The sequence below is a fragment of the Rhinoraja longicauda genome, chromosome 14 (assembly GCF_053455715.1).
Source record: "Rhinoraja longicauda isolate Sanriku21f chromosome 14, sRhiLon1.1, whole genome shotgun sequence".
Taxonomy (NCBI): domain Eukaryota; kingdom Metazoa; phylum Chordata; class Chondrichthyes; order Rajiformes; family Arhynchobatidae; genus Rhinoraja; species Rhinoraja longicauda.
In genome coordinates, this window is record NC_135966.1 from 29,817,745 (window position 1) to 29,835,054 (window position 17,310).

At 41.2% G+C, this 17,310-nt stretch overlaps 1 protein-coding gene across 3 annotated transcripts in view; it reads right to left on the minus strand.

The window, feature by feature from the left end:
- fam193b (family with sequence similarity 193 member B) overlaps positions 1 to 17,310 on the minus strand; it is a 66,912-nt gene that overhangs the window by 41,149 nt on the left and 8,453 nt on the right. For 2 of the 3 annotated variants that reach the window (XM_078411624.1, XM_078411621.1), the window contains exon 2: positions 1,002 to 1,238. In XM_078411624.1, the coding sequence (XP_078267750.1) occupies positions 1,002 to 1,238 (237 nt within the window). The remainder of the gene's footprint in view (positions 1 to 1,001; positions 1,239 to 17,310) is intronic. The other variant, XM_078411622.1, reaches the window with a different exon arrangement.

Consider the following 17,310-nt stretch of genomic DNA (forward strand, 5'->3'; position numbering starts at 1 on the left):
GGCCCTTACTCACTGTGCCTTTTAGAGTCAAGAGTGTTTTATTGTCATATGTCCCAGATAGAATTATGCATGTGTGTATCTATCTATCTATCTATCTATCAATCACTAAAAAAAAGAGAGAGAGACACACACACAAAACGGCACACGATAGCACAACAATTTTAGCACCACCCTAATCACCATTGTCTTGTGTTTCAAATGGTTGTTATACTTTAAAAGTTTTTCACTTTCTAAACTTTAAAAATCACCCGGCCCTGCATATATATATATATATATATACACACAGAGACATATATACACATACATTTATGCACACACAAACATATACATATAGATATACACACACACACATACATATACATATAGATATATACACACCTCACTCCAGAACCACATTGCACTGAGATTACTTTAATCACTTCACTTTTGCAAGAGCATAAGCAGTGGGCAGAAACTCAATCAGGGTTCCCCGCATACCAACAGGAGGACATGGGTTTACACAACAGTGCTGCCAGGAATGCATTTCCAAGTTCTACTGACCCCTTTTCACGTTGATTCCATTCATGTTCTTGAAATCACATCCCGAGTGGCAAACAAAGTATTAGTATAATAGAACATAATTTCAGCCAAGACAATTACTTTGCAATGGAACCAGCCTATGAAGCCAAATACCTTACATTACTGCTGTGAAAAGAAGGTTAACATTCCCTATCACAGCGGGACAGTTTGACATCAGTGCATTCAACATCGTTGTTTTGTAACCTTGTACAAATTGGTGGATTAGACACAAGTTGAAAGCAGCAACATGTAAGACGACGGCTGCTAATATGATATCTCCTAATTTTTCACTGGTTTTGCAAGTTACCACTACAATTGAATAATCCAAAAAGAAATTCACGATATTACAGAAATGTTTCAGAATTCATGCAAGAAAACAATGAAAATGTCTTATTTACTTTCTGTGCAGTTCTAGATTGATACACATTGTTAATAAAGCTTACTTTTACCATTAGGGCCTGTTCAGGGTTTGCTCGTTGCTCTTCTTCCTCAACTCTTCTTTGACAGGTTTGACATATCCAGAGGGGCATATGCTCCAGAAGGCCATGTGTCAATCCTGGCATCGAATGTGCCAGCTTCTTTAGGTCCACAATCCCATTCTGTTGAGGCCCCCAGTCTTTGCGTTCATGATTACACAACAAGCAACAGTCCTTTGCCAGCTGGTGCACTGTAAGGGATGCCTGAAATTAAATGAGCATATATGACCAAATAGGACAAAACCATTGAGATATTGCACATTTAAAATATCCCACTACAACTAAATAGGATAGAAAAAGATAATCCACCAAAACAATTCCAAAAGGAAAATATTTAGATCGCTGGATATATTTAGCATCACATAAGTCAATCATTTTTGGTCTCAACTTTCTATTGCACTCAGCATCCATTCTAAATTGGGATGTCAAGATTTCCCATTCAATTTTACTATGTCAACATTTAAAATGCATTTCCAATCTATGCAGTTGTTCCATAACTATATTTATCAAGACTAAAAACATTTAAAATGTTATTTCGCCAACAATATGCCACATCATCGCTATCATCCGAGTTCCCTGAATCCTGTAATTCTCACCCAGCAGCAACATTAGTGAATAATGCAAAAATAAATTTGTGACGTACAGATCTTAGAATTCAAACAATAAAACATTATGATATTAAATAGAAAGACTGCATCAGTTTGGAGTAGCAGTTAGCTGCTACCTTCTGACACTTACGGAAGAGCAATAAATGCAAACCTTGGCAGCAACAACCCATACTACTTATAAATGATTTCTTAAAAACACAAATAGGGGTGCGCAACGGTAGATTTGCTGCCTTACTGCGCCGGAGACCCGGTATAGATCCCAACTAAGGATACTGTCTGTACGGAGTTTGTACGTTTTCCCTGTGATTGAGTTTGAGTTTAGTTTAGTGTCACATGTACCAAAGTGCAGTGAAAAGGTTTTGTTGTGCGCTAACCAGTCAGTGGATAGACAATACATGATTATAATCGAGCCATCCACAGTATATAAATATATGAGAAAGGGAATAACGTGAATAATGTTTAGTGTAACATGAAGTCCAGTAAAGTCCGATCAAAGACACACTGAGGTCTCCAATGAGGTTGATAGTAGCTCAAGACTGCCCTCTAGTTGTTGGCAGGATGGTTCAGTTGCCTGATAACAGCTGGGAAGAAACTGTCTCTGAATCTGGAGGTGTGCATTTTTATACCTCTATACCTTTGGCCCGATGGGAGAGGGGAAATGAGGACGACGACGACGACTCATTCTTAATTACGCTGGTGGCCTTACCGAGGCAGCATGAGGTATAAATGAAGTCAATGGAAGGGAGGTTGGTTTGTCTGATGGTTTGGGCTGCATCCACAATTCTCTGCAATTTCTTGTGGTCTTGGATGGAGCTGTTCCCAAATCATGCTGCAATATGATCCAGATCAGATCTAGATAAAATGCTTTATATGGCGCATCTGTCGAAGTTGCTGAGAGTTGTTAGGGACATGCCGAACTTCCAGAGCCTTCTGAGGAAGTAGAAGCGTTGGTGCACTTTCTTGGCCATTGCTTCAATATCAGTGGTCCAAGATTAGTTGTTGGCAATAACTACTCCAAGGAATTTGAAGCTCTCAACCATCTCGACTTCGGCACTGTCAATGCAAATCGGGGCTTGACACAAAATGCTGGAGTAACTCAGCGGGACAGGCAGCATCTCTGAAGAGAAGGGATGTGTGACATTTCGGGTCTAGACCTTTCTTCAGACAAAGCAAACCGGGGTTTGTGTACCACTTGGCTTCCTGAAGTCCTTCACTATTTTCTTTGGGTTGCTGACATTGAGAGAAAGGCTGTGGTCTCAACACCAGGTTACGAGGATCTCAACCTCCTTCCAGTCCTCCATCTCATCATAATTATCATAATTTGATACCCGGCCCACAGTGTGGAATCATCTACCAATTCGTAAATCGAATTGGATTTGTACATGGCTGCAGTCATGGGTGTACAAGGAGTAAAGGGGGCTGAGAACATCCCTGTGGAGCACCTGGTGATGAGGATTAGTGGACTGAGGACTATTGACTGCATGGGTTTTCTCCGGGTGCTCCGGTTTCCTCTCGCATTCCAAAGACATGCTAGTTTGTAAGTTAGCAGGCTTCTTTAAATTGTCCTTAGTGTGTAGGACATGAAAGTGGGATGACATAGAACCAGTTGGACGGCACGGACTCAATGGGCTGATGAGCCCGTTTCCATGCTGTCTCTCTAAAATGAAAAAATACAACATTGTAATTGGCATGAGATCATTATAATTGGAGTTTGAGTTCCTCAGCCTGAAATAAACAAAAAAATACCGGAAATTAAATGCTATACCAGCAATTAATGCCAACAAAGTAGAATTTGCATATTCATTCATTCTGCAGTAAGAAAACAGTTTGTTTCTGCACTGTATTGGACTGTGATATAAAGGCTAGAACAGTACAACTACAAGCAGAGATATGTAAAAACAAAGAGGTTGCAATCACATGTTTTAAAAACAAGCGAGGAATTTGTCATTGAAATAAATAAAGTACAGGTACATGAATAGGAAAGGCTTAAAGGGATATGGGCCAAACGCGGGCTTGTGGGACTAGCGTAATGGGACATCTTGGTCAGTGTGACAAGTTGAGCCAAAGGGCCTATTTTCATGGTGTATGACTCTTAAATAAATGTTGAATTAGTTTTGTTGGTTATTTAATTCAATTTAGTCATGCTCCAGAGATGAAAGGATGATTCGTCTGCTGCAGGAAGCAGCTCTCAAATGACCAAAAATACTTGATATTGACAAATATAAATGATAAAATAAATAAAGTCTTAATATTATAAAGCATTCAACATGAATGTTGGGTTCGTTTAAATTATCTTGGGAGAAACTGAGATTGAGGAACTGAGATATCCAGGAAATTAAACTAAAATTAAAAAACGAATTTGAATTGTAAATCAAGCCTGATAAAGTAAATCAGGCAGACACAAAAAAACTGCAGATGCTGGAATCTTGACAAGGTGTTGGAGGAAGTCAGCAGCTCAGGCAGCATCTGTGGAGGAAGAAGGAAACAACATTTCGGATCGGGGCCCTTCTTCAGACCGAAGGGAAAAAGCTGGAAAAGAGGTGGGATGGGGCAAAACCTGAAAAGTAATAGATGGGTACAGATTTAGGAATGCGGGGGGGTGATTGGCAAATTGGTGGAATTAGCGACAAAGGCTAGAGGTGATAAGGGGACAAAAGAGAGTGTCAGACGAGGAAAGAGGGAGAAGTGAAATATAAAGCCGGAAGAATGGCTAGAGGTGGAAGGGGGCAGGCTGAGGAGGAAAGAGTGGATAGGAAATATGGGACCTGTGGATGAAATAGGAGCATGTGAGGGTGCAGAAACAAACAGGGTGAGTGGGGTTGTGGGAGATGGTGTGAGAGATGGGTGTGCACCAGGGTGGGTAGAGCAAGGGAATATTACTTGAAATTGGAGAATTCAATGTTCATACTGTTGGGTTGTAAACTACCCAGGCAGAATATGAGATCTGGATATTAAGACAGGCTCAAGATAAGGTGCCTTACCCATGTTCTTAGAACTGCTATTCCCCAAAAACCATTTAGCCCAAACTTTGCAAAGTAACGGATGATCAAATTATTTACCTCTTTTCACTATTTTAGACTTCAGTCATAAATTTATGCACAGCAACCTCATGAAATATTTCTTGATGGTATCATAAATGTAAATTTGTCACATTCTACAATATTTTTAAGGTAACAGTAAAGTTATTGGTACTCCACCATGTGAGAATAGGACAGTAACTTCAAATGAGAACCAGTAGCATAGTTGCACTCTAACACAGCGCCTTCCATAATGTTTGGGACAAAGACCCATCATTTATTTATTTGCCTCTGTACTCCACAATTTGAGATTTGTAATAGAAAAAAATCACATGTGGTTAAAGTGCACTGTCAGATTTTATTAAAGGCATTTTTAAACATTTTGGTTTCACAATGTAGAAATTACAGCTGTGTTTATACATAGTCCCCCCATTTCAGGGCACCATAATGTTTAGGACACGTGGCTTCACAGGTGTTGTAATTGCTCAGGTGTGTTTAATTGCCTCCTTAATGCAGGTTTCAGAGAGCTCTCAGCACCTAGCCTTTCCTTCACCTTTGGAAACTTTTATTGCTGTTTATTAACATGAGGAACAAAGTTATCATCATATCATATCATATCATATATATACAGCCGGAAACAGGCCTTTTCGGCCCACCAAGTCCGTGCCGCCCAGCGATCCCCGTACATTAACACTATCCTACACCCACTAGGGACAATTTTTACATTTACCCAGCCAATTAACCTACATACCTGTACGTCTTTGGAATTGGGCCAATGAAAATCAAAGAAGCCATTATGAGACTGAGAAGCAAGAATAAAACTGTTGGAGACATCAGCCAAACCTTAGGCTTATCAAAATCAATTGTTTGGAACATCATTAAGAAGAAAGAGAGCACTGGTGAGCTTACTAATCACAAAGGGACTGGCAGGCCAAGGAAGACTTCCACAGCTGATGACAGAATTATCTCTACAATAAAGAAAAATCCCCAAACACCTGTCCGACAGATCAGAAACACTCTTCAGGAGTGGATTTGTCAATGACCACTGTCCACAGAAGATTTCATGAACAGAAATACAGAGGCTACACTGCAAGACGCAAACCACTGGTTAGCCGCAAAAGTAGGATGGGCAGGTTAGTTTGCCAAGAAGTACTTAAAAGAGCAACCACAGTTCCAGAAAAAGGTCTTTCGGACAGATGAGACAAAGATTAACTTGTATTAGAGTGATGGCAAGAGCAAAGTATGGAGGAGAGAAGGAACTGCCCAAGATCCAAAGCATACCACCTCATCCGTGAAACACAGTGGTGGGGGTGTTATGGTCTGGGCATGTATGGCTGCTGAAGGTACTGGCTCATTTATCTTCATTGATGATACAACTGCTGATGGTAGTAGCATAATGAATTATGAACTGTATAGACACATCCTATCTGCTCAAGTTCAAACAAATGCCTCAAAACTCATTGGCCGGCGGTTCATTCTACAGCAAGACAATGATCCCAAACATACTGCTAAAGCAACAAAAGAGTTTTTCAAAGCTAAAAAATGGTCAATTCTTGAGCGGACAAGTCAATCACCCGATCTGAACCCAATTGAGCATGCCTTTTATATGCTGAAGAGAAACTGAAGGGGACTAGCCCCCAAAACAAGCTTAAGCTAAAGATGGCTGCAATACAGGCCTGGCAGAGCATCACCAGAGAAAGCACCCAGCAATTCATTGATCACAATGAATGGCAGTGCTGGCTCGAAGGGCCAAATGCCTCCTCCTGCACCTATTTTCTATAACTGGTGATGTCCATGATTCGCAGACTTCAAGCAGTCATTGCATACAAAGGATATGCAACAAAATACTAAACATGACCACTTTCATTTACATGACATTGCTGTGTCCCAAACATTATGGTGCCCTGATGAAGGGTCTTTGTCCCAAACATTACGGAGGGCACTGTATATACATCTTGCTGGTATGTTGTATTAGTCTGTTATTGGTTATTTAAAAACTGCATGTCGTGGATAGCCTCACTGGTGAAATATTTTGAATGCCTAGACTTTGCTGTAGTTGCATAGTTAGAGAACTAATAACACAAAGTGGTCTTATCTTATTTTTTCTATATCATTAACAGCTTGATTGGATAGGATTACTTTCACACTCAAAAGTAATTTTCAATCAAGACATATTCACCTCTAAATCATAAATGTCTGGGCTCAAGTACCACTCCAGAGTATACACAAAATTCCAATCTGACACGCCTGTACCCATACCAAGGAGATTTTCCATTGATAGAGGTGCCATTTAGCCAGATGCAACATTAAATGGGGATCTCATCTGGATTCTCAAATTAACACCAAGATTTGATGAAAATTTCAGAGCAGTACACTTAAACTTCATCATTTTAATCAAAACTTTTTCCATAGTACAACTATTCAAGATCTCTGTGCCAACTCAAGCAAAAGAAAACCCAGCTGCTACAATTATGAACTGAGTAGACAATCAGAAATGTCTGCGCCACAGCACTGTTGAAAATCAGAAGCTGGAATTCAAGTTCCAATCAATAAAATCCTTAAAGGCCCAATATACATCCCATTTTGCAGCAATTTTTTTAAATGAAAGTCTGAATTAACAAAACGAGTGGAGCCTGCCAGTACAGCTGCTACGATAACCAGCTCGTGTTTAGTCATTCTACCACATCAATCAGTGATTAAAATGCCAAAGGGAGGTAAGGCAGCTGGGGAAAAATGCTACAAAAGCTGCACTCTGTTGTGGTGTGAAAACTGGGAATGGATCTTTTACAACAGTAAAAATTACAGGCAAGTATACACAGAACATCAAAATACAAAATCAATCTACTACAGATGTAGAAATCTAATTTGTGATCATTTCTACAAAACGTTTACAATGTTCTTTCCTCTCTCCACAGATGCTAACCTGCTGAAAATGTCCCGCATTTGCTACATTTAGAGGCACAGAAACAAGCCCTTTAGCTCACTGAGCATCAAGATCCTATTTAAGTAAAATTCATTTTTAATCTCCTCACGTTTCCATCAATCCCCCTCACATTCAACTCTCATCCACACATTGGTGAGAAAGTGGAAACCTGAAGGAAACTAACATGGTCAAAGGGAGAACATAGCCATCACCGAGATCAGGATTGAACCTATGTTGCTGAAGCTGTGTGGTTACAGCTCTATTAGCTGTACCAGTGCGGTTTTATTTCAAACAGAATCATACAGTGCCCTCCTCAATGTTTGGGACAAAAACCCATCATTTAATTATTTGCCTCTGTACTCCACAATTTGAGATATGTAACAGAAAAAATCACATGTGGTTAAAGTGCACATTGTCAGATTTTAATAAAGGCCATTTTTATGCATTTTGGCTTCACCATGTAGAAATTACATCAGTGTTTGTACATAGTCCTCCCATTTCGGGCACCATAATGTTTCACACAGCAATGTCATGTAAATGAAAATAGTCATGTTTAGTATTTGGTTGCATATCCTTTGCATGCAATGACTGTTTGAAGTCTACGATTCATAGACATCACTAGTTCCTGGGTATCTTCTCTGGTGATGCTCTGCCAGGCCTGTATTGCAGCCATCTTTAGCATATGCTTGTTTGGGGGGCTGGTCCCCTTCAGTTTTCTCTTCAACATATAAAAGGCATGCTCAACTGGGTTCAGATCAGGTGATTAACTTGGCCACTCAAGAATTGACCATTTTTTAGCTTTGAAAAACTCCTTTGTTGCTTTAGCAGTATGATTGGGATCATTGTCTTGCTGTAGAATGAACCGCCGGCCAATGAGTTTTGAGGCATTTGTTTGAACTTGAACAGATAGGATGTGTCTTTCCACTTCAGAATTCGTTATGCCACTACCATCAGCAGTTAAATCATCAATAAAGATAAGCGAGCCAGTGCCTACAGCAGCCATACATGCACAGACCATAACACCCGCACCACCTTGTTTCACAGATGAGGTGGTATGCTTTGGATCTTGGGCAGTTCCTTCTCTCCTCCATACTTTGCTCTTGCCATCACTCTGATACAAGTTAATCTTTGTCTCATCTGTCCACAAGACCTTTTTCCAGAACTGTGGTTGCTCTTTTAAGTACTTCTTGGCAAATTGTAACCTGGCCATCCTATTTTTGCGGCTAACCAGTGGTTTGCATCTTGCAGTGTAGCCTCTGTATTTCTGCTCATGGAATCTTCTGCGGACAGTGGTCATTGATAAATCTACACCTGACTCCTGAAGAGTGTTTCTGATCTGTCGGACAGGTGTTTGGGGATTTTTCTTTAATATAGAGAGAATTCTTCTGAAATCAGCTGTGGAGGTCTTCCTTGACCTGCCAGTCCCTTTGCGCTTAGTAAGCTCACCAGTGCTCTTTCTTCTTAATGATGCTCCAAAGAATTGATTTTGGTAAGCCTAAGGTGTGACTGGTGTCTCTAACAGTTTTATTCTTGTTTCTCAGTCTCGTAATGGCTTATTTGACTTTCATTGGCCCAACTTTGTTCCTCATGTTGATAAACAGCAATAAAAGTTTCCAAAGGTGAAGGAAAGACTGGATGAAAGATTAGGCGCTGAGAGCTCTCTGAAACATGCATTAAGGAGGTATTTAAATACACCTGAGTAATTAAACACCTGTGAAGCCATGTATCCCAAACATTATAGTGCCATGAAATGGGGGGGGGACTATGTATAAACACAGCTGTAATGGTGAAACCAAAATGTATAAAAATACCCTTTAATAAAATCTGACAATGTGCACTTTAACCACATGTAATTTTTTCTATTAGAAATCTCAAACTGTGGAGTACAGAGGCAAATAAATAACTGATGGATCTTTGTGCCCAACGTTATGGAGGGTACTGTAAGCTCTAAGTTCAATAGGTTTACCCACAATACTCCTTGCATTGAAGTAAACACACCTCAGCCCTTCGTTATCCACATATTCATGAACCACTCCCTGCCTGTCTGTCCTTTGAGACTTACTGGTCATAACCTCCACTTTCTCATCAGCCCTTCCATTTGCAGAGGGCACTGTACTTGGATGTCACTGACTTAATCCATAGATATTGAAATAGAGTTCACTTAAACATACCCAACCTGAAACAGATAAGTTTACAACAATGATATTGGCATGTGACAACTGTTTCTACTGTAACTCCATACCAGAAACTGTTCCAGTGAAGCGATTATGGCAGCATTTCAAAACTCAAGCAAAATTATTTCATTTAATGCATAAAATTTATTATATTTTAAAGACTCTCATAAATCAATACACTCCAATGCTGTCTCTATTTAGACAGACAATGGCCATTCAGCCAAACAACGTGAATTTGTTAGCAAGAGGCAACCTGGCCTTTTGCCATGAATCAAAGAGGCAAATGTCTGGCAGTTAATTTTTTATTTCAGTTAATTCTTTCAAAACTAAATACTCAATCCACACAAGGAGGTAGTTACATTAGACCTTTCTTACCATAAAGAACCATGATACAGTCGCAACCCCAAGGAATCATTTAAATTCAATTAAGAAAATAGCTAAAGTAATTGGAATACTGGAAGGGAGATCACATTAAAATTCACTGACCATAAACATTAACTCAGCTTTTCTTTCAAAGTTGACAAGTATACCTAGCTGTTCTGCTTTTGCCTCAATTTCCAACAGTTGTAATATTTTGCTTTTAACTAAACCGTTTTGCTGGTTTCATGGACTCAGCAAATGTTTAAAAACAGAAATCATTTATTGACATCAACATGCTCATGTCATTTTACTAATGTATCACAAAATGAAATGAAGACAAGTGCACAGTATAGCGGAAACAAAGCACTGCAGATGCTGGTTCACACAAAAGGACACAAAGTGCTGGAGGAACTCAATGGGTCAAGCAATCTCGGGAGAACATGGATAGGTGATGTTTCGGGTCAGCACTTGATGTTTCAGCTGCTTGACCTGCTAAAGTTACTCCAGTACTTTGTGTCCTATTGCACAGCAATCACACTTAAAAATTAACAAAAAGTTTAAAAAAGTGTCAGTTATCATATGTAGCCTATCAGCTATCGGTTGGCCGAAAGCTTCAAACTCAGGAAGTGGAGAAAGAATACGAAAAATGAATGGGATTAAAAAATATTGCGGTGATCTCACATGTCAGAAGATCTCACATGTTAGAAGACCAGCAGAGGTCATATGATAATGAAACCACAAAACTCCCTGGCCCGCCGCGGATGACACCCCTTCCGTGTCCCTAAAGCACCATGCAGAGCCAGATACTTAAATAAAACAAATATAAAATGTAAACTGAATGTGAATAGAATGACCTGCCGACCCACACCTGGCTCCCACCATCATTCCCTGCCATCACCGACTATTGCGCTCAGTCACCGTGGGGTTCCCCCCTCTCTCCACCACTGTCGCTTCCAAGGTGGAGTTCGTCGGCAACGGGAGATGGAGGAGATGGCAGCCGACTGGACAAAGCGGCAGGCGAAGCAGGCGGCAGTGGTCGAGCGTGGAGCGGACAAGGCCACCATCAAAAGAAGAAACAGCAGCAGGTGAGAGTCGGGAATGGGGTCGGAAGCCTGGGCCTCACGGTCGATGAGCGTGAGGGGGGGGGAGGACAATAGAGGACCCGGCGTGGGGGGACCGCCGTGAAGAACAATGGGGGGACCGCTGTGAGGGACGGTGGGAGAACAAAGGGGGACCCGGTGTGGGGATACACACTCTAGTTTAGAATCTGCCGAAGGGATATTTCTGTGTTTGTTCATTTTTCCGTTGAACGCGCTGTGCACATGGCAGCCAGCCAACAGTCCCTTGTCTTTTTCTTTTTGTTTTCGCTTTTAATTTCAAATTTTAGTGTACCTTGTGTGTTGTGACGGTCGGGAGACCAATTTCCCTCCGGGGATGAATAAAGTTTTATCGTATCGTCTATCCAAAATCCATTATAAGGGGGATATGTGCGTTTTCTGTATTCCCTTTGCGAAACACTTAGGAGATAAGTTTGAAAGTATAGTTGAAGAGGGATTTTGGGAAGCAACCTTTTAAAGGTACCCTGTAAATTGGAGAAGGCTTGACAGGAAGTTCACAATTCTAGAGGGTAAGATGAAAATTGAAGGGAGGAATAGTTGTGCGGTAATGCGTGGGGAGCCAAGCAGAAACACAAAAAACATTCAGCCAGCAGAGATTGACTTCATCAAGGCCAAGGAGGGATTTCAAAGTTTAGATGTAAACAAATAACTCTTTCACGAATGAGGGACAAGACCTGAAATTAAGCTCACCACTCGCAATGCCACCTGTGGCAGCTCGGGGAATTTCAACTGAACTCTTGTAATTTTGTCCGGATACTACAATACTGACCCTATCCCTATCTCTGCGGTTGAAATGTATCTTTATCTTAAAAAAATTCTAATAGTCTCTATCCATCCTCCCACTTTCCAACTTCCATGAACACAAGTTCATCCAAATAACCCTATATCCTAAGTCACATTCATTACAGTTGCCACTCAGGTATTTTTCTAATTCTTAGCATTGCTCCATGAACCCCCCTATCCCAAATTTCATCTGCAACTACCATTAGCTACCCAATTTCTAGAATTAAGTCCTTTAAGCTCAGCTACCCCCCACCTTTTCAATAAACCTTTTGGTTGTCCCTCCTAAATTGTCTTTGTACAACTTGGCCTCAAATCACATTATTCCGCAAGAGCCTTGGTATGTTTAACTGCATAAAGGCAACATAGGGGACGAACACAAGATATCTACTCTAATATTCCCAAAAGTGGAATATCAGAAGTACCAAGTTCTGAAGTAGAGAAGTAGAAGTACCAAGAAAACAAAACAGTCAATGCTATAATTTTAGAGCAAGAGAGATCTCCATGGTCTTCTGGAAAATATCTGCCCCACTACCAAAATAATAAACAGCCAACCAGGTTGTTTGTTCATTGTTTGTGGCACTTTGCTAAGTGCAGATGTAGTTGCTACGTTTCCTCTCCACAATGATGGCTAGGAAAACATTTGGATAACAAGGTCATGAACACGCTAGCATTTTTCATGAAGTGCCATGTTTAAAACTATCACATATCCAGGACATCATACATTGAAACTTACTGTCTGTTACAAACTAAAGAGCCAGAGTTCCTCACATTCATCAATTATTCTATCAATTACAGAGCAGAATTCAGCCATGTCACTACCTGCAAATATCAGTCACTGAATAATTGCAGTGCTAACTACCAGGTAAAAAATAAAATCTAAAAATAAATGAAGTTTCATGTATGATGTCAGAAAATATGGAAGTATTTTGTAAAGGTTTGCAGTCAACAGTTTTCTAGTTTTCAACTTGATCGTAGAAGATAGTTAACAATGAGGAACAGCTTAGTTGACAAAGTCACAGGCAGTAAAAGATGGGCAGGACAAAGAATCTAAACAGACTGAAGCGTTGAAACAAAATAAAAATATCAGACGATGAAGACGAAGTAGGGGATCACAAAATGTCAAAAATATAAACATTAAAAATGTTTGAAGGCGACAAGAACCGGAAACAGCCAAATGAATAGAGATAAAAGACAAAGCCAAACCTGTATAAAGTCGATATTGTGCAATAGATGGCAAGTCAGGAGAGCCAAACTACAGTCACAAATAATCACTTTTCGAAGAAATAAATAAATAAAACGTATGCTGTTGTGCAGGAGTAGAAATGCTGCATGAGAAGCCAAATGGACAGCTTTTATTTGGATACTGATGTGAAGCTTACACTGGATGAACTATAGACTGACACCAATCGCCTTGAAATAAAATACCCAAAGAATTATAGCCAGGGACTTTAACCAGGCCAGCCTCAAGAATGCTGGCAGAATACTGGCAACATGTCTCCTTTCTCACCTGAGACACAAACACCCTTGACCACTGATACATAATCATCATGGATGTCTACTGCTCCAACCCATGCCCGTGTTGTGGAAAATCTGATCGCCGGGCTATGTTCCTACTCCGTGCTTATGAGCAGAAACGGAAGGGTGAGGATCAGAAGGTCATACAGTGTTGGTCTGAGGAAGTAGATGAGTTCCGACATGATTGCTTTAAGGCAGTGGACTGATCAATAATCAAGGCCCCTGTGGCCAACCCAAATGAGTATGCCACTGCCATCATAGACTTCATTAGCAAGCATGTGGAGGACTGCATGCCATAGTCTGTGTGTTCTCTAAGTACATACCAAGGTTGAATCATGACATCCACTCTTTGGTTAAGTCCAAGTCTGTGGTGTTCGAGTCAAATGGTCCTGACCTGTACAAGAAATTCACGTATATCCTTCGTCAAACCATCAGCGATAGAAAGTAACAATTCTGGACCAGGCTATAGTTCCAGACTAACCACACAGAAACTTGTCGAACTACAAGAAGATGACGAGCATTATCTCTGGCAACAACTCATCTCGCCCCAATGAGTTCAATGCATTCTATGCTTGTTTTGATGTCATTCTCCCTAACAGCCTCAGGTGCACTTGCGGAACACCGTCCCAGACATCAGATCAGCCACCCCAAGAGTAAACCGCATAAAGTCGGTGAGGTGCTGGGCGTCCCAAGACATTTGAAAGTAGATAAAGCTCCTGGGCCTGATCAGATATCCAAAGACACCGTGGGAGGCCCCAGAGGACATTGTGGGAGTCCTATCTGAGAGATACAAATCATTATTGGATGCAGCTGAGATACCAGAATTCTGGAGTGGCTGCTGTTGTGCCTCTATTTAAGAAGGGCTGCAAAGAAAATTCTGGGAACTATAGCCCCATAAGCATAACATCTGTGGTAGGAAAGTTAGTGGGGAGGATTCTGAGGGATATGATATACATGCATATGGAAAGACAGGGGATGTGTTTCACAAATTTAATTGAAGAAGTAACTAAGAAGATTGATAAAAGCACAACCGCAGACGCACAAAGTGGATGGACTTCAGAGAATGGTTGACGTTTCGAGTCGAGACCCTTCTTCAGACTCTTTGATAAGATTCAGGTCTTTGATAAGATTTCACATGGTAGGCTGCTCTGAAATGTTAGATGGCATGGGGTCTGGGAGAGTTAAATTTGTGTATATGGAATCGGCTTCATGATGCAAAGTAGAGGGTGGTGGTGGAAGGTTTTCAGACTGGAAGCCTGTCACAACTGATGAGCCTTGGGGATCGGTTCTGGGTCGGCTGTTGTTTATCATGTATATTAATGATTGGGATGAGAATGTTCACGGCATGATTAGAAGGGTTGCAGATGACACTAAAAGAGTTAGCATCATAGAAAATGAAGATAATTATAAAGAATTACAGTGCAAATCTTGATCAGATGGCAAGTGGGCCGAGGAATGGCTACTAGTTTAATCCAAGCGGGAGGCATTGCACTTTGGGAAGTCAAACGAGGGCAGGACCTACAGAGTGAACAAGAGCCTTGGGGAATGTTGTAGAGCAGAGGTAGCAAGGAATACACAGTTCACTGAAAGTGGTGTCACAGGTAGTTCGGGTGGTCAAGAAGGCTTTCAGTACACTGGCCATCATGAGTTAGGGCATTGAGTGGTGAAGTTGGGATGTTATGTTACAGTTGTACAAGACATTGGTTAAGCCACATTTGGAGTACTGTGTTCAGTATTGGTCACCTTGCAAAAGGAAGGATATTGTTAGGCTAGAAAGAGTGCAGAGAAGATTTACGAGGATGTTGTCAGGTCTCAAGTGCCGGAACTGTAGAGAGAGGTTGGGCAGGCTAGCCTCTATTCTTTGGAGATCAGGATGGCAAGGGATGTTCTCAGAGCTGTATAAAATCATGAAGGAAATAAATAGGGTGAATGCACATAATCTTTATGCCAGAATAGAGAAATCAAGGTAAGAGGGGCAAGATTTAATAGAAACGCGAGGGACAACATTTTCCACACAAAGAGTTGTGGATGCATAGAACAGGCTGGCAGAGGAACAGATGGAAGGTACAATAACAACATTTCGACAGGGGCAATAACAACATTTAGAGAGGTACATGGACAGAAAAAAATTAGCGAGATATGTGCCAAATGCACACAAATTGTGCTAGCTTAGCTGGGGTATAGGAGATGGCATGAACAAGTTGAACCAACTGGATAGATAATTGGCTTCATGGAAGGAAGTGGAGGGTGATGATGGAAGGTTGTTTATCGGACTGGAGGTCTGTGACTAGTGGTGTGCCTCAGGGTTCGGAGCTGGGCCCATTGCTGTTTGTCATCAAGATCAATGGTTTGGATGAGAATATGCAACACATGATTAATAAGCTTGTAGAGGACACTAAAGTAGGTGGTATTGTAAATAGTGAAGATGGTTATCAAAAAGCGCAGCAGGATCTTAATTGGTTGTGCAGGTGAGCCGAGTTCATAGAGTTTATGAATGGCAAGGCTCTGGGAAGTGTTATAGTGCAGAGGGAGCTAGGAGTGCAGATGCATAGTTCCTTGAAAGAAGACTTTCAGACTGGCCATCAATCAGTATTAAGTTTAGAGGTGGAAGGTTATGTTACAGTTGTACAAGACATTGGTGAAGATACATTTGGATTATTGAGTTCAGTTTTAGTCACTCCATTATAGGAAAGATGTTGTTTTGCTAGAAAAGGTGCAGAGAAGATTTACAAGGATGTTCCCAGGACTAGAGTTTATTTTGTTAACAAATAGGGAGTCTGACAATGGTGTCCTTGTTATCCAGATGTACCAAAGATGAGTGTAGGGCCAGCGAGATGGCATCCAGCCATGGACCTGTTACGGTAGTAGGTAAATCGCAATAGACCGAGGCTATTTGCACGGCTGGAGTAGATGGTAATATGATCAGGTTCTCAAAGCAATTTGTGCTGGTATATGTCAAAGTCACCGGGCGGTAGTTCAGGGCAGTAAGGTGGCATGGTGAGGCAGCTGGTAGAGCTGCTCCCTCACAGTGCCAGAGACACCGGTTTGATCCTGACTTTGGATGCTGTCTGTGTGGAGTTAATAACTTCTAGTAGCAGAATTAGGCCATTCGGCCCAGGTCAACTACACATTCAATCATGGCTGATCTATCTTTCCCTCACAACCCCATTCTCCTGTCTTTGCCCCATAACCCCTCACATCATTACTATTCAAGAATCTGTCAATCTCCGCCTTAAAAATATCCATTGACTTGGCATCCACAGCCACTGTGGCAGTGAATTTCACAGATTCACCGCCCTCTGACTAAAGAAATTCTTCCTCATCTTTCTAAAGGCATGTCCTTTTATTCTGAGGCTATGGCATCTGGTACTAGACTCTCCCACATTAGTAAACATCTGCTCCACCTTCACTCTACCAGGCCTTTCACAATTCGGTAATCGTTCTTGTAAACCTCGTCTGGAGCCTATCCAATGCAGCACATCCTTCCTCAGATATGGGACCCAAAACTGTTCACAATACTCCAAATGCAGTCTTACTGGAAACTTATAAAGCCTCAGCATTACTCCTCTGTTTTAGTATTCTAGCCCTATCGAAATAAATGCTAGCATTGCATTCACCTTCCTTACTACCGATTCGACTTGCAAATTAATTTTTTGGGAATCCTACACCAGCACTCCAAAGTCCCTTTGCATCTGCCCACTCGCCCAACCTATCCAAGTCACCCTGCAGCCTCATAGCATCCTCCTCGTAGCTCACACAGCCACCCAGCTTTGTGTCA